At 40.3% G+C, this 25,891-nt stretch overlaps 1 protein-coding gene across 13 annotated transcripts in view; it reads right to left on the reverse strand.

Moving 5' to 3' along the window:
- DGKI (diacylglycerol kinase iota) overlaps positions 1-25,891 on the reverse strand; it is a 504,889-nt gene that overhangs the window by 26,650 nt on the left and 452,348 nt on the right. For 12 of the 13 annotated variants that reach the window (XM_070071340.1, XM_051849034.2, XM_051849035.2 and 9 more), the window contains one exon: positions 701-738. The exons of the other annotated variant lie outside the window; for it this stretch is intronic. In XM_070071340.1, coding sequence (XP_069927441.1) covers positions 701-738 — 38 coding nt within the window. The remainder of the gene's footprint in view (positions 1-700; positions 739-25,891) is intronic. 13 annotated transcript variants of the gene reach the window in all.

Here is a 25,891-nt window from a genome sequence, read left to right on the forward strand (position 1 = left end):
TCGATTCCCATGACAAACCAAAGACAGGTCCTATTATATCCCAACTTACAGATGTAGAAACTGAAACACAGAGAGAATACAATAATTACACAAAATCACACAGATAGAGAATGGCAGAGTCAAGATCTGAACCCAGGCAGTCTGACTTCTGAATTTACACTCACTCTTGAAGTAGTGGTGACTACTACTCTCCCTCTTAGCTATTCACCAGAAAATAAAAGCACAAATTGAAGTGTCCAAAATGGATCACACAGAGTATCTTTCTTTTGGTCAACTATAATCCCCAAAATACAGAACTACAGTAATGGAAGATATAAGTTCTGGCTGGAGAGGGCACTGTGGGTGTTTTACGGATGACTTGGTTTCAATACCTATCCAAAAGGAAATCTTTAAATTCTTCTGGTGAGCAGAAATTCTGTGAAAGGTGCACACTGCATCTTGCGGCTAAGTGGTGAATTTTAACTAATTCAGGCAAATGCCTTGGTGCTCAGCACAACCAATTTGCTATTAGAAAACAGAGATGCTGTGACGCTCCCCTGTCCCTCTCTGATCAGTTCTGAAGAGCATCCTTCCTCCTCCTACTCAGCAAAGATGGGCAGGTGGAGAATAGATGATAAACAGTCATGAAAATCTGGTGAGGAATGACGTTGCTTTGAAGTTCGTAAAGAATCACCAAAATTTGGTTAGGAGGATATCTTACCTTCATAAGATCACCAGCTACTACTGCCTGCAAAATTGCTGTGAAAGACAAAAGAGAGATGCCCCATTAGTAGAAGACCCTGTCATTAGAATGTTAGAAGGGTTGGATCCACATTTTAGTGAAGTAGTCTAGGTCTGGGGCAGAAACTAGGGAGTAAGAAGCATGCCAAAGGTTAAATCTTGGTCAAACTGACTTGGGCCCTCTCCTGGGTACCTCTCTACCTTAATATTCATCCCATAAATCACTGTGGACTCTACGTCAGCCCTCCTCTAGCCCTGGTAAGCAGAAAGAACATAGAATTTGGAGTCACACAGATTGGGTTCAAATCTTATCTCTGACAAGTACTGGGACATTGGGCAAACCATTTAACCCTTCTCAGTCAACATGTTCATGTTGGTGAAAGAACGAGAGTGAACCCTGAGGGGTGGCCAGAGGCATCTGTGAAGTCCAGTGACTGTCCAGTTGCTGGTGTAGAGCAGGGGCTCACCATGAACGTGCTTACTCTTTCCGATCCAGTCCTCCTACTCGGCTCTCTTAGGGTTCAAGAAATAAACAGTCTTTCTCTCTGTGTGTTTTGTAATGATAAATAAATGCCCAGTGCTATGAATAGTAAGTGGAATAGACACGGTGAAGAGAAAAAAATATTTAAATTATTTTCTGGGGAAAATAACCATGTGTTTGGCATCAAATTCATTGATGACTCTTATGGAAAGATACCTGAAGATCTTAGGTAACTTAAAATTATTTAGAAAAAACATGTAGCCTTGGGAGAAAGAACATAAGTATCCACTTATTTATGCTTGTTATGTGGAGTGTAGACATAGAACGAGAAAATAACATTGTTAAATGGGAAAAAGAATATATGAGCTTCCAATGACAATTATGATTCTTAAAAGGAATTATATGCACTTAATTTTTATTTTTTGGAGGAAGTGGATGTTTTGCTTAGTAGTTAGCTTGCTCACATTCCACATCAGAATGCCTGGGTTGGACCCCTGGCTCCTGACCTGAGCTTTCTGCTAGTGCAGTCCCTGGGAGGCAACAATGATGGCCCAAGTGGTTGAGTCCCTGCAACACACATGGGAGACCTGGATTTAGTTCCTGGCTCCTGGGTTTGGCTCAGGGCCCAGCCCCAGCTGTTGTAGACATTTGGGGAGTGAACTAGTAGATAGGGATGAGTGCTCTCTCTCTCTTTTTCCCTCTCTCTCTCTCTCTCTCTCTCCCTCACACAAACACACACACACACACAAACATATGTTTTAAAGTTCACGGAACATGAAATTAAAACATCAATGTAACTGGGTTCATAAAATCTTAAAAATCCAGTTATATAAGTGGTCTCAAAAAAGTGATGGAAAATGCATGTCGTTGGGGATGGCACCATGGTGCAGTGGGTTAAGCCAGTACCTGCAATGCCAGTATCCCATGTGGGTACTGGTTCAAGTCCTAACTGCTCCACTTCTGATCCAGTTCTCTGCTAATGCATCTGGGAAAGTAGCAGAACATGCCCAAGTGCTTGGAACCTTGCCACCCACCGGGGAGACCCAGAAGAAGTTCCTGGCTCTTGGCTCCCAGACCCTGGCTTCAGCCTTGCCCAGCCCCAACTATTGTAGCCATTTGGGGAATGAACCAGAAGATGAAAGATCTCTCTCTCTCCCTCCCACTCTCCCTCCCCCCACCTTTCTTTCTCTCTCTGTGTCTCTCTTCTCCTTATAACTCTGACTTTAAAATAACTAAATCTTTTTTAAGATAATTCATATTGTGATAAAAAGGTAGATGGATTTCAACACTATCTATACCAAAACCACCTTATCTTTTACTTCTAATTTTCCACAAATTTTCTGATGTACCCTCAGATTTGCATCAGGATAGAAATGGTCCTTTTAGGAGAATCAATGTGGCAGTTCTGAAATTACTCAAAAAATTAGATTATTTCAAGTCTTTAGAGTCACATAGTTTTAGGAGAATAATAATGTAAATTTATTTTGCAACATGGCATTTTATTCTTCTTATTTGAGCAGTCTCTCATTTAGCATCAGCCGAAATGCAATATCATGCATCAAAGTACATGAATCCCCTAGTTGTCACTCAACAAAACCATCAAGACTTTTCTATTGAGCACTTGTGAGTACAGGTGAGCAGATGTAAGGATCCACAGATATGTGAAACTCACTCACTGGTGCAGGACTGAGCACCTTCCCTGTGACCAAGCAGAAGTCTTGAAAACTTACAGAAATGAGGAGAGCAACTTCATTGTGGGCGGCAGAGGATGCAGGAGGAAGAGAAGGATGGAGCAACAGAGAGAACTGAAAGAGGAGGTAGGGGTGGATTCCTCTTCATAGCAATCTAGAGCAGTTTGCTCTTCTTCTCCCTGGGGATCCTAGCATAACACTTTGCACACAGCAGGAAACTGGCTAAGAAGAAAGCAAGGAGATAAAAGGAACAAGAAGGAGAGAGAGATGAGGGTAACAGAAATGGAATGAATACCATGTTATGTGTGAAAAGAACCTCTGAAAACATACGTCTCAGTCTTTGTTTTACAAAAGAGGACACAGGGGTTTGACTACTGGAGCACAGAGCCAGTAGTGGCCGATCAGCACCGTAACACAGGCTCCTGGGTCCAGTACTAGGCTCTGTGAGACCAGAGGAAGGTGAAATACAGTCCTGTTGTCAGGATTGCAATGCTGTGGAAACAGCGCTGAACTGGGATCTAATTTGTCTTCTTAAGATGGAGAAAAAGAATTCCCATTCGTTGGTTCAATATTCAAATGCCTCCAACAGCCATTGCTGGAGTTGGGGGGCAGTGCTCAAAGCTGGGAGATGGGAACTGAATCCAGGTCTCCCATGTGGATGGCAGGAAGCCAATTATTTGAGCCATAACTGCTACCTCTGGGGCTCTGCATTAGCAAGAAGCAGGAGTTGGGTACTGAAGAAAACCAGGCACTCTGATGTGGGATGCACTCACTACACCAGACTCCCAGAGGGTCAAACTCTAATATTTGTAATTTACTAAATACATAAATCTGGGAAATTATTCAATATATTTGAGCCAATATTCTTATTTGCAAATGAGGTTAACAGCGGTACTGTTCACCTCTCTGTAGTGAGGATAAAAGTTTAAAAGGGCTATATACATAGATATGTCATATAAACAGAAGGGGCAGTTCTCAGCACTTCCATGACTACATATGAGAACATGAAAAAGACACATGAATGCTTAAGAAAAAGTCTTCCAATAGGGTGAAGTTGGCATGTGAAGTTGGACATTTATCTATCAATAAAGCACCCATCAGATGAGAAGTACACATGGTGCCAGGGGATGTGGTTAAGCCCAAGACATGAACCCCACATCAGAAGTCAGGGAAGAGAGGCTGGAGGAAGCATTAATAATCACACAAGTGTGGGAACACGTCAGTGTGCATCTTTATATGACAGGATATTCTCTTGGTTGAAGGGGACTATCCATATTAGGAAAGCATTAAAGTTACAAAAAATTGCATTACAGAGCCGTTAATGCAAAGCCTTGGAACTCAGAGAAGTTCAAAACCACAGCATGGCCTATTTTTTCAAGACCACATTAACCATGTCTCAAAGTTGAACAGCAAAAAGAGAGAGGGAAGGAGGGTAGAAGAAGAGGAAGAGGAGGAAAAGGAAGATGTGAAAAGTAAGAATGAACTAATTGAATTGAAGCAGTTATGTAATAAACTATGGAGCACATAAGCAAAAAATCAAGACGATGAAAAAACTACCCAGAACAAAAGTTATGGAAGGAAGGATGGACAGACCGGGGGGGGGGGGGGGGGTGATAGGTTTAACTTACTGGCTAGCTGTGGATTTCAAAGAATATTTCTTGGAAGAGATGAAGTCTAAGCCAACTGTCCCAACAAGTGGAATTAATTAGCAAAGAAGCTTTTGTAAAAACTTTGCAAGATAAAAGGAGGACATGAACAAAGATGTGGATATTAAAAGTCACGAAGTCTGGCCGGCGCCGCGGCTTACTAGGCTAATCCTCCGCCTTGCAGCGCTGGCACACCGGGTTCTAGTCCCGGTCAGGGCGCCGGATTCTGCCCCGGTTGCCCCTCTTCCAGGCCAGCTCTCTGCTGTGGCCCGGGAGTGCAGTGGAGGATGGCCCAAGTGCTTGGGCCCTGCACCCCATGGGAGACCAGGATAAGTACCTGGCTCCTGCCATCAGATCAGTGCGGTGCGCTGGCCGCAGCGCACCGGCCGCGGCGGCCATTGGAGGGTGAACCAACGGCAAAGGAAGACCTTTCTCTCTGTCTCTCTCTCACTGTCCAAAAAAAAAAAAAAAAAAAAAAAAAAAGTCACGAGGTCTGAAGGAGCCTGCCCAGAGCTCCACACTGGCAGATCTGAGGTGCAGAGACATCTCAGGCAACATGCTACAGGGTTGCACAGGGATCACTCTAGCTAGAGCCCCTTATGTCAAGAGAAGGCACGAGGATTATATACCACAGGCAACGAGAAGCTACTGAAGAGTTTTAAAAGGTGGGGAGGGGGACACATATAAACATTTTCAGCATGTCAATTTGATTCTGTTCTTCCCCTTCTGAAAACAGAGTTATGCCTGCTCCTAGCTCCTTGACTCCAGATTGCCCACATTAGAGCCTCTTTGAACTTCTACCCTATATCATCAACATGCACTATTATTTATGTTTGCCAGTTTCCTGTTTCAAGTTCTTGTGAATAGGTAGAAGATCATATAACAGAATTATGACCACAAATAATTTCAATTGTACTGGATATGGAAGCATGAATATTTATCTTTAAGTCAAGCAATCCACTCAAGGGTAGCTATTATGCAAACATTATCAGGAACAAGGCTCACTTCTCCCTCCTGATTAATGTCCTTCTCTAAGAACACTGTTGTTTAAGGTTTCCTCTGCATAAATAGAGTCCAATGCATTAATATTCAAATCCAGATAATAACCTTCAGAAAGATCAAGCTGAAAAACAAATAATGAGTTGTTATGATTACAGTATATTCTTTATTATTTCTTGGACTTTGAACTTGTCTTCTTGCCTTTTCCAAAACTCTTTATACAAAGAAAAGAGTGCTTTAAAATTCAAAGAAGCAAGTGCAGGCAAATTGTAAATGGGACATAAAGGTTACTGAGCGGATGAATAATAAGTTTACAGGAAAACTAAGTTACATAAACTTATGTAATAAGACAGGAATGTTAGGGGGCAGAGAACTGAGATGTTCGTCATTTTGAATCGTTAATCCACATGAAATGATTTATTTTTTGTTTAGCACTATGACAGCAAGTAAATTCTGTGCAGCGTACATCCCAAGACAGAAAGTGGGACTGGGCAATCAGGGCTTCAGAAGAGAATTGCTATCTTCCTTCTCACAGTCCTTGTCCAGGCCTGGATTCCCAGGGGTCCACGCATAGAAGGCAAAGGTGACTTCTATGACACGCGATCAAGAGAGAGAGAAGACAGTTGCTGTGATTTCAGTTCACTTGAACTTCAAGCCATTGCAACAGTATTCCCTCTGGGAAGTGTGTAAGTGAAGGCTTCACTCTCTTGAAGAAATCAGTGCCCTTACAAAGAGGCTTCAGAGAAGCCACGTGAAGATGAGGCATTCATCCCTGTTTTCCTCTCCACCGTGTGAAGGCACAGCAAGAAGGTGCCGTCTTGAAAGCAGAGAGCAAGCCCTTGCTAGACACCTTGATCTTGGGTGTCCAGCCTCCAGAACTGTGAGGGCTCAACTTCCATTATTTACACGTCATCCAGTACAAAATGCTTTGACACGGCAGCAGGAATAGACAGGCCCCTGCCTACTCTTGCTATACCGGTCCTGTTTGCGGTGGGGAATATAACAGTGTACAAAACAAAGTTCATCTTCTCATGGAGCTGTTACTTGGCAAGAAGCCCCAAACAAGCTCTGACTTTATAAGCAGGGAGGACTATATTAATATTAATCTTGGGGCAGACAATTGTGGTACAGTGAGTTAAGCTGCTGCTTGTAACACTCACATTCCATATCTGAGCCTAGTTCAAGTCCTGGCTCCTCCACATCCAATCCAGCTTCCTGCTAACGTATCCTGGGTGGGACAAGATGATGGCTCAAGTGCTTGGGCCCCTGATATCCACATGGGATGCCCAGATGCAGTTTGGGGTTCTTGGTTTCAGCCTGCACCAGCACTGGCTGCTGCAGGCATTTGGGGAGTGAACCAGAAGATAGAAGATTCTCTCTCTCTCTCTCTCTTGCTCCCTCTCTCTCTTCCCCCCAACTGTGCCTTCTAAGTAAATGAAAAAAAAATTTAATAAAAAATTTAATCTTTATTCAGACATCTTAGGTTTAAATTCTGTTAACCACATTTAGTTAGCTCTGACCTTGAGCAAGTCACTTTATCAAGTTTTATTTCTCCCTTTGAAAAAGTAAAGATTCAACACATTTCTACTGAAGTTCTGTTTTGCAAACAAACTAAAAAAAAGTACAGAGAATGAGACCATCTAGGTCACCTATGTAGAACATTATGTAAGACTTATATTTCCAACCTGTCACACAGAAAAAGAGCCATGTTAGTTTAAAGCTAAGAAGAGCTCTAAAATTTGATGCATGACTACCTCCAAAGGGCTTGTTTAAAATTGTAATTCTTACTGTTGAAATCTTTAATTAATATATACTAAATTGCTCTTCTGTATATAAAGATAATTTAAAATGCATCTTGATGTAAATGGGATGGGAGAGGGAGGGGGAGATGGGAGCATTGCGGGAAGGAGGGAAGTTATGGGGGGAGAGCCACTGTAATCCAAAAGCTGTACTTTGGAAATTTATATTTATTAAATAAAAGTTAAAAAATAAAATAAAATTGTAATTCTTGCTTTGCAGATGAACATGTTTAGGAACAGAAAGTGTGTAGGACCTGGCAAAGCCACATATATAATATATTTGTGACTCTCAATAAATCACTGTAATAAATGAAAATTGCATATAAAATAGAATCACAACCTGGAGCACTTATGACTATTTTTCAAAGTTTCATCCCTATGTTCAGTGATTTTTCACTTTTTAAAGAATTATCGCAAATAATTTATTTGCCACTGGTTCATGGTAGCAACCATCTAATTAGTATTTTTTAATACTGTAGGAGAGGAAAATTAAAGACAAACACTGAGGGACAAGCAATGGTTTGGGGAGACCTAAGGAATTAATGAGTTGATTTACTGAGAATCAGAAATATACCCGTCTTTGCCAAGTTCTGCATGCTTTTTACTGTACAGCATTTTCATGTGTGAACCAAGAATAGCAATCTTAAACTTTCTTTTCAAAAGCAGTTGTGTTCTACATTCTGAGGTAGAATTTGGCCTTATTCCAACCCTCTCATTTCATAGATGTAGAGGGTGAGACTTGAGACGTGAACTGACCTTCCCAGGGTGACACAGAAAATTAACAAAGCAGCCAAGAGAAATTTTTGCTTCATTTGTTTGTTGCTTTCCCACTTTCCCAGGTCAGAGTTCCTTCCATCATGCCATGCTGTTTCTCCTTTGTTTAACTTGGAGCAGGATGGTCAAAAATTAAAACAAATTAACCCTTCACCCAAGTTTCATAAATGTTGACATATAAAATAAAGTCAATTTATGGTTCTGTGTCAACAAAGACAGGAGATAACATTACCTTGGCAAAAGTTATGCTCACACTTCTCATAAACTCATCACGAGTGGGGTCTTTATGCTTCCCCTCTATCAATTCAAAATCACTTCTTGCTTGGCCCTCACGTAGCTTGTACCATCAGCTGCCCAAGAGCCCACTTCTCCCAGACACACATTTCTGCATAGCTTTTCCTGTGTTTACCTTATCAGAAACATTCTGTCCAGTTTTTCTACTTTGTAAGCAGCCAGCCATGGTACATGAGCAACAGACTGTGAAGGCTTAGCACACAAAAATGGAATTTAGAATCATCATCAAACATGGCCAAGGTAATATAACACACATTTAATGGTATAGATAACTAATGTGAATTATGCTAATTAGGCAAAAGGAGAAGCAGCTCAAGAAAATGACTGTGCTTAATATCATTTTACATTGTCATGCTGAACAAGTCCAAGACAAAGTGAGAAAAAGGAGGAATTACATATTTCTAAAGACCTCTGAATTTCAATATGGGGCATTTGGGGAGATTAATCAGGTTAAGAAATGTCATGAGATATTTGCTAAAGTTAAGGCTAAAATACTGAGTATTTCTAATGACATATTACAATTGATTCAAGATCATTCTTAGAATGATATACAAATGACATACCAATACTCCATTACTGCATAGCAAGCTATCTCAAAACATAGTGGCTTAATTAAGAACACTTTTGTCCTCTCAGTACCTGCCTTTTGGACAGCTATATGTGGCTAGTAACTTGGGATGAGCTTCAGCTGGGAGTCTTCGTGCCTCTCTATAGACCTGGCTCCCAATGACTTTGTGGCTTCCTCATGAAAGGAGGAGAACCTAGAATTCTAAGAGAACCCAGTGGAAGTCACCTCACTTTTCCCAGGAAATCACAAAGAATCATTCCTTCTGAAGTCCCAAGCTTTTCCAACTTCAAGGACAAAGGACCCAGACCTCTTATGTCAATGGAAAGTATGTCAAAGGCATTTGCAAGAGGTGTGTGCAGATTAGGAAACAACGCTGTGGTTGTTTTTGGAAAGTACACACTGCTCCACTATATGCCTACTTTTCTTCTTCCTTCTCCAAAAACCTGTTCAGATAAGGATTCTTTAGCTTTTCTTCATTTTTCTGTTGTAATATTCATGATAAAAACCAGATGACTTTGTATGTATAATACACCCCCACAAGGGACACAAGTAACAAAATTCTGTTGGCCATCACCATTTCCCAACATCCACTGGGAACATCCACTCTCTGACTCAATGTATGATGTGACAGTTTGTACTTTCCAAAACAAGTTCTGCATTATCTCCATTATACTCTTTCCATTGAAATGAGAAGTATATGCCCTCTCACCTTTAATGTGGATAAACCTGGACTTGAGCAGGAGTAATAATTGGTGATTTTCAAGACAATGTGAGGTAACCTTCACTGAGTTCTCTTGGAACCCAGCCACCATTTCAGGAAGAACTCCAGCAGTCTGTGGGAAGACCAGTGTCAAGGCTCCAAAGTAAAGCCAAGTCGCTAGTTACCAGTCACATGCGTGGTCATAAAGAAAGTGGAACTTTTGGTTCATGGTGTAGCAGAGATAAACTAACTCTGCAGAATGCTACCCAAAAGGAAAATTTTTAGTATAGCAAAGTGTTGTGTTTTAAGCCACTGTGTTTTGAGATAACTTATTATGCAGTAGTGGAGAATTGGTATAGATTTGCATGTCATTATATGAATGATCTTGAATTTGTTCTAATATATTATAAGAAATCCTCAATATTTTAGTTTTTACTATAACAAATAGCTCATCACACATCTTATTCCTAATTGTCAACTATTCCTTCAGGCATGAATTAAATTGCAAAAGTCTTTCAAAATATCTAATTCTTCCTTCTTCTCACCTCATCTTTGACTTGTTCAGCATGGTGATATAAAATGGTATTAATTACAATCATTTTCCTGAGCTATTTCTCATTTATGCCTAATTATCATAATTCACAGTGGTTATCCATACTATTAAATGTGTGTTATATTACCTTGGCCATGTTTGATGATGATTCTAAATTCCATTTTTGTGTGCTAAGCCTTCACAGTCTGTTGCTCATGTACCATGGCTGGCTGCTTACAAAGTAGAAAAACTGGACAGAATGTTTCTGATAAGGTAAACACAGGAAAAGCTATGCAGAAATGTGTGTCTGGGAGAAGTGGGCTCTTGGGCAGCTGATGGTACAAGCTACGTGAGGGCCAAGCAAGAAGTGATTTTGAATTGATAGAGGGGAAGCATAAAGACCCCACTCATGATGAGTTTATGAGAAGTGTGAGCATAACTTTCATCATGTTAGTATCATTCCCTGCCTCCACTGGCATAAAACATTTTGGGAATTAAAACCGTAAGCTGATTTTCCTGCATTTTGCATTTGTGATTTACACATTCATTAGACTTTTTTAGGGGATTATTCCTTTGCTCACTGGTTTGCAGTGAAAATTCTATCCAAGGTGAGTCTGTCCCTTGTCCCTTTTTAATATCCAGTGGTGAGGGAAAAGGCTTTCCTGATTTCTTCTTCTTTTCCTCCTTCATCCCAAATCCCTCACTGAACTCTGGGCCTAAGTCCCCCACTGTCTGCCCACCAGCATCTTCACCACAGGGGAAATTCTGAGCAGAGCGTGCAGTGTATATATCTCCCATCACTGATTATCTTATCATCACTGGGCATCCAACTGCCATTACATACTACACTGGTCTAATACTCAAACACTGGGCCAGATCTGTCTGGGAGTGTGTAACCATAGATGGGAAACAAAATAACTTTCTTTTCTGTCTAATGACAGAGTTAATCCCCAAATTCAATTAGCTCCTACTAATTGAATGCATGGATGTATATGGGTTCTTTCCATCTGCTGCACCAATCCTTCTGAATTTCCCATTAGCATGGAAGAGGTTTTCTGTTTGGGGAAAGAGAGAGAGAGAGAGAAAGAGAAAGAGAGGGAAGGAGGGAGGGAGGGAAGGAGAGGGAGGGAGGAAGGGAGAGAGAGTGAGTGTGCGTTCTCTCTTGGCAGAAAACCTCTACCTTGCTGCCAGAAGACCAGGATGTGTTCCCATCAGAAGCAATAAACTCCACTCCTTTTATTCACCACTGGAATTAGCTATAAACAGTGCAGGGACCAGATGTCTCTCCAAAGCATCCCATGTGTTCATGTGTTGTTGCTAAGTTATTTGGTTGTTTTATGTATCCAAGTTTCAATTCTTCAATTAAGCCATAAGCATGCAGACCATGTTTGGTTGGTGGTGTTATCATATTTTTCTTTTTGTTTTTTTTTTTTTTTCCCAAACTACCTCTTTCACTGAAAACTTTATAGTACAGGAAATTAATAAAGTACTTAATAAATATTTAGTTGACATGTATAATGGCCTGGTTTTGCAGCAAGCTATCATTTCAATATGCTTCAAACTCTAAATTGAGGGGAAGGTAATATAGGGCATAGAAAAAGTCCACTTTGCTGGTTCCTGCTATGCCTGGCAATCAATTTTGTAGTTATAAATATTTTCAAATACCTTTGGGAATCTAATGGTGTTTATTAGATGCATCAAAATCCCATTGCAAAACCAGAAGTATTTATATTGAGTCCAATCAGAGCACTATAGTAAGTAATGATACGTGTTACTTCCTAGAAGGTGGGTAGTAAGCCTCAGATCAGTTTTAAAGCAAATTTTACGGGTTAATTAATTTACTTTGAGCATTGTTAATGAAAACAAGTTCACAGGATAAGAGGTCAAGGAATCCACAGTCTTCAACAGTCACCGTGTGCTACTTTCAGCCAGACAGCTGTGTGAAATACATGCCAAAAGTCACGGGGGAACTGGCAGAGGTTCTGAGAATAACTTCTTGCCAGTCTCTACAACTCTAGTGATAAATCTGTAACATCACCTTTGGATGCAGTGGGCCAACACATTTTTTTTTACATAGTACTATCATCTAAAGTAAGATTCAAATTAATCCCTTAAAACTACAAAAAATAAAATCATTTCTCACATCAACATTAGAGAATCCTACTGACTATTTTTCTTCTGCAAACATTAAGCTTGCACAAACATGGAGGATTACTCATATTTGTAAAGGTTTAATCTGATTACACCTTGCTAAATTCATGAACTCTAAGTAATTACAGTATGCAATAACACTCTTTTCCCTTACCCTTTGAATGCAGCAATACATATTAAAACGCTTAGCAAGTTGCAAACTGATTTAGCAACCTAAGAGATTAAAAAGAAATCCTAGCATTCTCGAAGGTCCTTCATCCCCAGAATGGTGAGAGGATTTAATTTAGATTGGAGAGCTTCATTTATTTCTGCTCTCCTGACATTTGGGTGACAAAGCTATCATCTGAAGCAGGATGTGAATAAAGGCAAGACTGTTAAAGGGGTGAGCCCCCCAGGCGAGAAGTTGCCATGCAGAAGAGGAGGCACTGCTGGCCTCTGGCTGCAGAGAAGCTGAGATGGCATCAGGATCTTGGCTTCAACCTTCCCCTTCCACCAGGCCACCACCCCTCCCGAGATGATTCTCCTTGAACCTATTTAGCAGCGTCCTTCAAGATCTCCAAGAAGAACTCGGATTGAAAAGGTGCGCTCATATTTCACTCAGTGATAGCTTCAAGCAGATCTGATGTGGCCTGAAAGTGATGGATGGTCATTGGTTTTAACCAAACTTCAAGACTCCATGTGAAATGGTACTTAAGGCAAGGATCCAAGTGCAGATGAGTGTGTTCTAGAGCTCAAAAAGATTATATGTTTATGGGTCATCTGGTCATCAGGATGCACATTAAGTACTTTATCAGTGCCTTGCAGCAAACTGACCACTTTTAAAGATGAAGCACTTTTTAAATAAGAATAGAGTTTGCCAAAATACCTCTCCTTCAACCAAAGGTAAAGTCAGGGAGAGTTAATCCAGCAAAAGTCATTTTCAGGGACAAATGCCAGCAAAATGCACATACAGCAAAAGTATACTTTTTTTTAAAAAGACAAAATTTTGAAAGCATACTTTCATTTATTAGTGTAAATAGGCAATATAATTTGCATTTGTAGCTAAGTTATAACAGCAATTTTGAATCTTCATATAAGAATATGACAGAAGCTAATTTGAAAAATAGAAAAATTAAGCACTTTATTTAATAGAAGAGAAAAGTAAGTCTTTATTTCTGCTACAACATCATGTTAAGTTGACTGGCAGCATCATGCCTTAGAAGCAAATATTATAAAGGGTGAGCACTGAGCATGTTCAAAAGATAAAATGCAAATTAGAAGAGGCTGCAGAGTCTTCAATTATGTGTACTAAAGATTGGATTTTACTGTACACTTTCTCTGAAGACAAAATAAGAAAGACTAAACCTTCATTCATCATGGGAATTCATATACTCTTCAGAAAGAAAGAAATATCTAAAAAGTCAGTATATTTATACTTACACATCAAAATATAGCCCCTGATGCTAAAGAAACAAAAAAATGTAAAGAACAATTTCTCCAGAAAGTTATAAGAAATGGTCCAAAAGGGAAGAACTGTATTAGCAGAAAAATGTGAGAAAAGTTTTTTGTAGAGAAAGAGAAGTGCAAGCAGCATAGAGGGATGGAGAAAGACAAGACGGAGTGGGAAGCCAGGGCGCAGGAGGGGAAGGAGCCCGAGGCACAGGGAAAAGGAGACACCGGTGGGGCGCTCTGCAGACTCAGAGTAATGGTAGGCCACAGTCCCCTTCCATCTCATTCTCATTGTCTCAAGGAAAATCACCCAGGGGCCACATTCTCAGAAAATATCCTTGGCCAAGACTACCACTTTCTTCCTCAAAGATAAATAGGAATTTAATATATACAAATAATAATATAACAATAATATAAAATAATATATAATATATAAAATATAATATATATAAAAGCTAAGTTTATTATATAATATATAATATACAAAATAATACAATAATATAAAATAATATATAAAATATAATATATATAAAAGCTAAAAGTTTATTATATAATATATAATATATAAAAAATAATAATATAATAATATCAAAGAGAGATGGCTGGGAAATCAGAAGCCTAAAGAAAAATGTCTGTGGGTAAGCCACACTCTCTGAGACAGAGGTAAATCCCGAAGGGTTAATTAAGGAAAATGGGATGACTAGGAGGGCAGGGGGTCTAGGAAACAAGAATAGTTTACAGGAAAAGCGATGGTTTTCATGACTTTTGTATGGTCTTGTAAAACATTACTCTAGTATTTTTGTAATGACTGAAACAATTGCCCCTCCTTGCTAGTGTGGGTGATAAAGGGGACAGACATGTCATCAGACAAGAAAGCAGCATGACTCTGGGTAATCACACATTCCCTTTTCAATAAGCAATGGAGCTTGGCTTTGCCAGAAGAAAAGCTAAAATCCACACAATTAAATAGTAACATGTATTGTTAATCTCATTAAAGAAAGCTGCCAGTGTGGAAGCTATCTGCAGCATCTATACAGTGGCATAATTGGTTTAATCTCTTTCAGGAAGTAGGTCTATGGTGAGGTGTGGCAATAGAAGCACTATTTGTCATCACATGTAGAAATGACAACCTGGCACTCACCAGGACATCACACACATGGTTCAGGGCATAGGAGCTTCCAAAACACCTTTGCAAAACCACAGGTAACATTTGTGGGTTTCCCATCTATGTTCCAGGGCTCAATATGGTTTCCTGGTTCAGAAGCCTAAGAGTCTAAAGAGCAGAGAGATCTCCGAGGGAAGCCAACCCAGCTTGCTTTATGGAGACGCCAAGGCCTAAGGCAAGTGCTCTGCCCCAGGATTACCAGTCTGAGAAGAGCAAGCAGGTGGGTGCCTGGTTCTCTCCTCTGTAGACCACAGCTCTCATCACTGTGGACTCTGCCATCCCTGCTCAAGTGACATTGCTCAGAAGGATACACATGAGCCTCTGCCCATTGGGCTGTCACCTGAGGGAAACATCTAGCTCCAGGAAACAACAGGCTTTGACAACCCCAGAAGCTCATGAAAACAGGATGTACGGGGTCAATCTATAGAAAAATATATTCTCATTTGGCCATGTCTCATGGATGGCTTCTCTTGCTCTCTCTTGCACTTTCAGAAACCCATCTTTTGTTGATGTTTGCAAGCGCCCTGTATGCAAGGCCTAGAGCTGGATGCTTCACTTAAATTACCTAGTTCAATTCTTACAATTAGCCTATTAGATAGGTACTATTATTATCATCCTATTTCAAGGATAATGAAATTGTGACTTAGCAACATTAAGCAATTTGCTCAAGGCTACACAGCTGATATGTAATAAAATCAGGATACAGACTCAGGATCTAAACCACCCACAAGAGAGCCCGCATCTCCAGCAGGCTTCTGCTCCTACAGAGGCTGCCATTAGATGGTGACACCAGTCCCTCCCTTCCCAGGATTTCCCTAGTCGGCCCACAGGGATGCAGTCTTAGTAACGTCCGTAGCCACTCCATTTCTGGCTCTGATGAAGGAAAGTGCAGGAGATTTTTCCCGCTCACGAACTGTGTGTCAGTACTGCATAGAGTCCTGCTGGTTGGAGAAGGGATGTTGCAGGACACTAAGAAAAATCACACCCTAAAATTTAGGACACCCAACAGACCCATAAAATGGGGATTAGCATAAGAAAGCAGGCAAAATACGGAAGCATTTAATTCATTATATATTGTTTCTTTCTTTCTTTCTTTCTTTCTTTTTTTTTTTTTTTTTTTTTTTTTTTTTGACAGGCAGAGTGGACAGTGAGAGAGAGAGAGACAGAGAAAAAGGTCTTCCTTTGCCGTTGGTTCACCCTCCAATGGCCGCCACGGCCGGCGCACTGCGGTTGGCACACCGCGCTGATCCGATGGCAGGAACCAGGTGCTTCTCCTGGTCTCCATGGGGTGCAGGGCCCAAAGACTTGGGCCATCCTCCACTGCACTCCCGGGCCACAGCAGAGAGCTGGCCTGGAAAAGGGGCAACCGGGACAGAATCCGTTGCCCCAACCGGGACTAGAACCCAGTGTGCCAGCGCTGCAAGTTGGAGGATTAGCCTATTGAGCTGCGGTGCCGGCCTATATGTTGTTTCTTAGTGGGCTGGGCTGATGAATATTTTCATATCTGTATCCAGGACAGTCCAGGCTTCAGCAGCTTTAATAGACAGGCGGGGTGAACAAATATACATTCAGAAACAACACTGCCAAAGTACTGGAGCATACAGATGAAATGAACAGATTTGGAGCTAACCTTCAAAGAATCAACTGAAAACTGAAAAGGTGACAACGCATGCTAATATTTTGAAACAGTAATCCTGATAGGTGTGTAAGCAAAAGGCATAATTCAGAAAAAGTCATTAGCCAGTTGTTTGCAAGAAGAAGCCATCAAAACATTTTTAATAAGCTTTACATGGGGCACACTGGGAGAACACTTTTGATTGAACTGTAGGATTCCCAGTCAAATATAAAACAGAAAAAAGATGAAACATCTTATAAGAAGAGTTTGTAATAACTGTCAATGCACCAAAAAGTCCATTGATTAGATTATGTATTGACAGAACCCAGACCATATGATTTCACCAGTAGAAATTTAAATAAACACATTAAACCTTAAAAAGTAAGCCCAACTCAATTCTTTGTTTCCCCTGCTCTTAGAAGACCACATGGAGAGCAAGAGTAGGGCCTTCTCAATTCCCTTTTCAAGCCTCAGGTTATCTGTGGGGATGAACTGGGTGATGGCTTCATCTGTCCCCAGGCTATCACCTTGCTTTCTGGGCCTCTTCTTCCCCTTGTCAACCAGGAGGCTAGCTTCCTCCTCAGGTCCTGACTCTAGTTTTCTCTTACTTTCTTACTATGCAGTTTTAAGGATTTTAACTGAAATACTACCTGAATCCAAAGGCAATCTAAGGCAGGTTGAAGGTAAATATTAGTAAACAGTATTCGCCTATCCCATGTCCCCCACACACTTAAAATTAAGCCTTCAAAGGATAATTAGATAATTATCACCAAAAAAAGCATTCCAAAGAAATCTAACATATCAAAAGGAGAACATGGTTACAATGAATAGTGGGATTTAATAAAGGGAAGTGAGAAAGATCAGAGGGTCAGAGCACACGAAAAGTAACAAAACCACTCTGAAAGCCCATGGATGTATTTTGTTTTATTTTCTTTTGTTTGCTTGTTTTGTTTTATTTTGCTTTTTAATCAGCAGTGGATTATCTATTTTTGAAAGATCTGTGAAAAACTAACCAAGGAAAAATATGCTGCCATTTTTATTACCTTCAATTCACAGTCTTTGGCGAGCACCCAGTGAGACTACTGTAAAAGGCCATCTTTCCAGCACACTAGTAATTGAATCTCAGAAAAAGGGAGCAGGACTGACCTATCTTCTACAACAGGATACAATATTAATGAGGCTGCAATGGGATTCAAAGATGTGTGCTGAAAGCTTCAGTTTGCCAACACCACATACTGCTTCAAATTTAACAGCAGGACTTGTATAGAGAAAATCAATTCTATGCCAAGGCACCACATAGAATAGGGCAATGTCTCTATTCATTGGGTTTACAGACAAATAGACAGGCAATGCCACCCAAGAGGAAGCACTTGGGAATATTCTCCAAAAAATAGTAAGTGAATGAGGAAGGAGAAATCATGGGCGTTGGAGTTGTCAGGAAAATTTATCATTATTTGTCCTTAGAATCCACGGAGGTGGTTCCAAGACATGGGAATGAAGTGAAGGGCAATGAAGGTGATCTGCCAGTTTGGCTGGAAGTGGGATCAACCATATGTCTGAGTGAATGCAAGGGAGAGGCCCTGCAAGCAGGCAAGTAGAACTAAGCACAAAATCAACATGAGTTAAACCAGAGTGAGGACAAGCCTTGAAAGTGAGCACCGAAAGTTTAAATCTAATTAAAAAGCCAACAGGGGATTCCGTGGTAAGAAACCAGATCTAGAGCAAAAACGAACACTGTAGCCACGTATTAGATAGCCCAAAGTCATAGCAAAGTAGCACACTGTGATGGCCAATGCTGCAAACATTTCCTAGCAAAGCAGTAAAAGATCTGCAGGTGTTTCCACCTGTACTATCAGAATAGCTTACAGGAAACGGGAAAACATCTAACTTTCTAATCCACTCTACTCTTCCCCTTCCGTAACAGTCTCCCTCCCTGTGATATTTACTTAAGGAAATTCCACCTTTTAAAGAATGAGTATGATTGGAGGAAACCAGATCCTTGTTTCCTTGACTTTGAAGTCAGGGATAGGAGAAGTAGATCAAGAATATATATTTGAATCATTCTTCAGCATCAATGTAATTGCTTACTTATGCCAAAAAATTTTTTTTCATCTTTAAAGATCAATTCCTGGCCAATAAAAATTCACAAGATTCCCAATCAATTAATAGAGTCATGGTTTGCTATTACATGAGCTCAAATCTCAGGAATGCTACTAAGAGACAGGACAGATCTGGCTCTATGTTACTTGAGTTTTCTGCCTAGGTCTAACCCCCACTAATGATGCATATGATCTGGGACAACTCATTAAATAGGGTCTCCCTTTGTTTTCTCCTCTATAAAAGGGAAATAATATTAGTCCATTCCCAGATATTCCAGAAATAGATACCTCAAGTGTTATACAAAGTCTTCCAGAGCTTAGAGAAAAGAAGAAATTCTTCCAATCCATTTTACCAAGCTAGGAATAGCAGACATGCACTATACAACAGAAGGAAAGTTAAAGTCCAGTCATAGTCAAGAATATGGATGTAAATATCTAAACTAAATATTGGCAAACCAAATCTAGCAATGTGCAAAGGAGGCAAATATAATAACCAATTTAAGTTCATCTCATAAATATATTGATTTTTAACTAGAAATCAGTTCATAAAGTGCATCATATTAACAGTTTAAAGAAATAAACACCATCATCTTAAAAGATGAAGAGACTCAATAAAATTCAACATTATCTAATGTGTTTGATTGAAGGGAAAGATCTTTAAAATAAATATACATATTTATATATGCATATAAACATAATTTTTATCTATATCAACTACAACCACCCACATCATGACCACCCAGCAGAAAACTTCTAATTCATGGTGACAAATGGATGACACCCACTCTTGGATCAGGAACAAGTCAATGATGTGAATATCTCAACTGCTGTTTAATACTGAACTGAAGGTTTTAGCCAGTGTAGAAAGTACCAGGAAAAGATTTAAAACACATGATGATTGGAAAGGGAAAACAAAATTCTCAGCATTTATAATTGATGCTACCTATACAGAATTCTCTTCCAACAGCAACAACAACAAAAACTCCTCAGATAAACTTCAGAATTTAAAAGTTTAGCAGAAATACTGTTATAGAAGATTTTAAAAGTCAGTCACATTTCATTATGCTACCAAAGATCACTTAGAAAATATATTTATAAAAATCAACATGTATAACATCACTAAAACATATAAAATACCTACGAATACACTTAACAGAGGATGATCGAACTCTTCATGAAAAACTATAAAGTTCTATTGACTGCCACTTAAAAAGGCCAATTAAATGTAAAGAGACATGGTTGCAAAAGGAAACACTCACGATCATTTATCAGTTCTATTTGCACTGGTTTATAGATTCATGAATTTTTCACAAAAAAATTTCAACATAAAACTCGATGAAGCCGATTCTAAAATGCATTTGAAACAGTTCCATTTCAAGCATGACCAAGACAGTCCTGAATAACAACAAATCCCCAGGTACATCCTCCACCAGAAATCAGGATTGATACCAAAGGAGAAGCAGTTGAGAAAATGTGTTGTTGGCACATGCAGAGATGTATAGTATGTATAGTGATGTATAGTGTGGATCAATAAAACAGAAGAGAACCTAGAAACCCACACAGAGTGTGGCTGGGAGACAGAACAAACTCTGCACATGAATGAAGGGAGTGAGAATGCACAGTTGCTCACACTTGTATGAAAAGATCAAAATCAAATCATTGCTTTTTCTCTCACCAAACCACAAAATCAATTATAAGATACTAGATGTGAAAGAGAGTACTATAAAAATTTTAGAAGATAGCATGTTCATGATTTCTACGAAAAAAATGTATTTAAAAAACATACTATAGGCTAAATCATAAAGGAAACATTAACACTGATTATATTAAAATCAAGAATATCTGTTCTTTAGACAACATCAAAAGAACTTGAAAAGTCATAAACTAGAAAAATTGTAACACATATAGTTAACAATATTTTTAACCTAGGATACATCAAAAAACACTTACGCACATTAAAAAAAGACAATGTGGGGCTGAGAGGGGCAGGTGAAAGAGAGAGAACCATGTTCAGACTGGAAAATATAAATGGCCTACAAATTCAGGAAAATACGCTCCTCTGATAAGCGATCATTGCACACAATTTGAAATGATAATGGGATACCATTTTATAGTCCCACGATTCTGGCATATACTTTTTTTTTTTTTTAAGAATTTTATGAGAGAGAGAAAGTGTGTGTGTGTGAGTTCACATCTTCTGGTTCTTACTACAAATGCCTACAATAGCCAAGGCCATCCTAGTCTCCCAGGTGGGTGCTACAAACTCAGTTACTGGAGCCATCACTGGTAACTCCCAGGGTAGGCATTGTGGGAAGCTGGAGTCAGGAGTTAGGGCCAGGAATCAAACCCAGGTACTCTAACGCAGCACACGCGCATATTCCCCACTAGGCTACTCACCTGAGCTCTGGCAAACACTTTTAAATTGGTTAACAACAAGTAGCAGAAAAAGAGCAATAGGAACTCTTATCCACTTAAGCTGGGAGTATGTAGGATGACCACTTTGGGAAATACTTCCTGATAATTAAATACATGCATCACCTGCCACCTAAGTAAGCCATCTCCAGGTTTATATCCTAGAAAAATTCCTGCATGTAGACTCCAGGAGGACTTTTGAAAAAGAATGGTATTGTTTGCAATAGCAAAAAACCAGCCCCCTGCTGTAGTCTGCACAAACATTCATCAGCAGCATAGCTATATAAATTGCTGTATATCTGTACAATAGAATACTATACAACATAAATATTAAAAATGAATATGGCACTCATAAGGATGAATCACAAAACTATCATTCGGAACAAAAGAAATCACACAAAAATAAGCAACATGATTCATTTGTAATATTTCAAAACAGACAAAACTACACATATACACACATATGAATGGAATACAAATATGTGTATATAAACACATTCCTATATAACTATGTGAGATATTCATATAACTGATGAAACAATAAAATGAAACATGCACGTGATTCACCTAAAGGCAGAGCAGTTATTATTTACCAAAGAGAGGTAAGGGAATGTGCTATGAAAGGCAAACAAGGGGCTGGTGTTGTGTGGCAATGGGTGAAGCCACTGCCGGGACACCCACATCCCATGCTGGAGTGTCTGGTTTGAATCCCGGCTACATCACTTTCAATCCAGCTTCCTCCTTATGCATCCAAGGTGCAGCAGAGTATGGCTTACGTGCATGCATTTCTTCCAACCACGTGGGAGACCCGGATGGAGTCCCTGCCAACTGGCTTAGGCCTGGCCCTGGCTATGACAGGCAGCTGAGGTGTGAACAAGTGGATGGATGGAAGACTCTTTCATTCTCTCCCTTCCCTCTATCTGCCTTTCAAATAGATCAAAATATACAAACATTTTTTAAAAAGAAAGAAAGGCCAACAACATGGAGTTCTAAGGTTGAACTTCCCTATATCTTGGTCTGGTGGCCAGGTATACCACAATTTCTTTGGGCTATCATTTAACTGAGCAGATAAAGTTTATATATTTTATGAATATTATCTACTTTAGTAAATTATATAAATAAATAAATATACTTGAAGACAGCCAAGTCAGCCAGGGACAGCTACTGAAGCCTCAGAAAGCTTCGGACCAACCACGATATGCGTCTTCGCACAGCCTGCCTCCAAGTCTGATCATGGACTTGCCCTTGGCCACTTTATATCGTGGTTGTCACAGTTCTTGTTCTGGATACCCCACCATTACTATCCCCATCTGTATGTTATCATTGCAACAGAAAAGCTATCATAGAATCAGCTCCATTCCCCCTGGAACCTCTGATGGCGACAAGTCTGGAGGCAGGACAGGAGAGGGGCACCTGCCCCAGATAGCCCCCAGGGAGTCGGGCAACTGGACAGAACTCCTTTCAAAACAGTCAGTTACTGCCTTCTATTCTGTAAGTGAACAGACCTTAGCTGGAGGGCGACCTCCCCTCAACGTGCTGGCACAGTTACTGGCAGCAAGAAGAGCATTCTGAAAGAGGCCTGCAAGCTAGGGGTCGGAGCTGTGGCACAATGGCATTCCACAGGGTGCTGGTCGGAGTCCCAGCTGCTCCACTTCCGATCCAGCTCCCTGATAATGCACCTGGAAAAGCAGCAGAAGATGGCCCACGTGCAAGGGCCCCTGCACCCACATGCAAGATGCTGAAGAAGCGCCTGGCTCCTGGCTTGCCTGGGCAGAGCCCCAGCTGTTGCAGCCATCTGGGGAGTGAACCAGCAGAGACCTCTTTCTTTTTCATTCTCCTTCTCTCTCTGTCACTCTGCCTTCCGAATAAATAAAAATCTTTTTTTTTTTAAAAAAAAAAAAAGGGAGCAGGCTAAGAGGACAGAAGAGAATGTGAGAGCTCAAGCAGAGGGAGCAGCTTGGGCACAGAGGGTGGCTCGAGGAGCAATTTAGATGATGAAGTGATGGGCGCAAAAGGCAGAGGAAACTCAGAGGAGAGGGCCATCCATCACAGCCAAGCGCATCTTCTGACAAGGGGGAGGCCTCCTGCTTCCAGATGCAACATCACAGCGTAATGTGCCCACTGGGGTTTGGTATGGCAGGTTTCCCTGCAGCTTTGGCTTCACTCGGTTAACTAATTATGAGAAAATGTGACATTGGTATTTACTTTTCCTACAGGGACAAATCATTCCCAGCAGGAGGGAGAAAGCGGTTATTTTTGTTCTGTTTTGCTTTGTCATTAAAAAGAAATTACTTACGCAGTAGTAAATACGCTCTTGTTAAAAGGGGAAAATCTGATTTTCCTCAATAATCTTACCAATTTTCCTTAATGCTGACAATCAAGTGTTTGGTTTTCCAGGGATGAAGTGGATGACAGAGCAAGAGTTTGGGTATTAGAACTGGGTTGAAAATTAACTCTGCCACGTGCTACGTACGTGACCTTAGGCAAGCTGCTTCCCCAGGTGTAACAAGGGTTGACACATCCACTGTGGAGGGCTTTTTGCTAAAGACAAAACGAAATCATGTAGTTGGGATACTTCATCGCAGTGTCTCTGCATTAGTGCTCAGTAACATTTAGTCTTTGTTGTTAATGACCTTGATACTCTACCATATAAACAGGAGCAGCCACTCCTGCCTTGTCTCGCCCGGTCTGTGTGAGCTCACGGCTAAGCGTGCACTGAGCCCTTACTTGGGCCCTAGGAGCTATACTGCCTATGAAACATGTCTCTCCTCTCACCCTGATATAAAACAGGTTTCTGACGAAAATCTAATGACAATGCTGAAAGAAAAAGTCCCCTCCCCCCTGATCTTTTAACTTTTCAAAGGCAGTATACAATGCCTCACAGACCCCCTTGGCAAATCTGTGTTTCCTCTTCCTTGCCAGAGTGCTAGAGAATATAACATCGTGCTTGAGACACTTCTTGTAAGCTCGGGAGTGATCTCACAGGGACGTCCTGCTTGGACTCACACCGGTCTTATGAGGGACACTAAGTACATACTGTTTTCCCCATTTCACAGACACAGAAAATGAAAGCAAGAATAAGAGAGGAACACGACCATACCAGTGTATGCCAGCACTCCATGACAGAGCATCTGTGAGAATGCAAAATGCCACGGTCATTGGACTTTGCAAATTGCATTTTGCTCAGAACAGTTTCATGGGAGATGTTTTGGAGACAGCCAGAGTGATCAGCGATCACAAAGGGAAGCAGGATGATTGGTGGAAAGTGAACAAAACAGAAAATCAGCAGGCACAGAATTTAGTATTGCAATTTCACGATCCATTTTCCCCCTGTGCCCTGAATTTTCCAGCCATAAATTTGAGAAAGAAACAAATGTTACAAGTGTGTTACAATGTCATCACTGTGTGTGAAACACTATGTAGCACTGATGGTGTGGCATTCGAGACATTTCATTGACCAAGGCAAATACAAACTTTAAGAAATGTGGAAACATAAGGAAATAGAAAAAGATAACAATATTTTTCAAGTACCTATGAACCAGAAGATGAAGAACTAGATAAGATTAGTTAAATCAGCATTCCAATTTTACACTACATGTTTGAACTATTTTTGGAAGTTACAGAATCAAACTAAGAGACATGGGCATGTAACACATAATTTGGACAACATTTCTTCAACTCATTACATGGAACAGGTCTTAAAATAATAAATTCTGAAGTGCTCTTAAAACAGATTGGGGCCTTCTGGCAGCAGTCACCTCTCAGGATTTCAAAGGACCCTGACATATGCTCACTGGTGTCTCTGGACCGGGTCAGAGGTCCTAGGAGCCGATCAAGTTGCCTTTTAGAGCCCCTACCCCACCTTTTTAATGGAAAAGTTCTTCCAGAAAGGAAGGCAAAACATCAAAAGCTATTAAGGGCAAACAGTTCAAAACAGAAACCAAACACAAGCTTCTACTTTACTATGAGACTGTCAACTGCCTAATTCCGACTTAATGGAACATAATTCTCCATACGATTCTTCCTAGAACACAATACAATCATTCCAAAATTGGGACAAGGTTCACATGTGACACAAGAAAGTTAGTCTACCAGTTCTCCATTTCCTTAAGTTATTCATTTAATAAACATTTTTTGAATGTTTGCTGTTGTTTACCAGTTATATTAACAGTTTAGTAGGAGAATCACAGAAATGAAGCTTCAAAGTTCTGTGTTATGCCCTAGAATGTAGAAAAATATTTGGCATAATAATTGAATCAGAAAGCTCTGAATGAGCTGAGAATGAGGTGAGATGTAGGAAGGGGAAGCTTCCAGCCCCATAGAACAATATGCATAAATGCAGCGTATAATTAACATGGTGAGGCTCTGAAATGCAGTGCCACACCACGGCTGGGTATAGGTCATGGGAAGGACAGGAGGACAAGATGACAAATAAGCAGTAAAGACAAAGATTTACAGGTCCATGTAAAAATACATTATTGGAAATCTGAGCGCATTGTGAGATTGTTGGAAACATTTTATCTCACAGGCAATAAGAGTAGATTTTACTATATAAAATTAATATTCTAGCTATCTCTTTTTTAAAAAGATTTATTTTATTTATTTGAAAGGCAGAGAGAGAGACAGAGAGAGAGAGAGAGAGAATCTTCTATCCATTGGTTCACTCTCCCTAATGGCTGCAGTAGTTGGAGCTAGGACAGGCTGAAGCCAGAAGCAGGCACTCCATCTGGGTCTCCCAAGCAGGTGACATGGGCCCATGGACTTGGGCCATTCACCACTGCTTTTCCCAGGTGCATTCGCAGGGAGCTGGATCACAA

Source organism: Oryctolagus cuniculus, chromosome 3 (assembly GCF_964237555.1).
Source record: "Oryctolagus cuniculus chromosome 3, mOryCun1.1, whole genome shotgun sequence".
NCBI lineage: Eukaryota > Metazoa > Chordata > Mammalia > Lagomorpha > Leporidae > Oryctolagus > Oryctolagus cuniculus.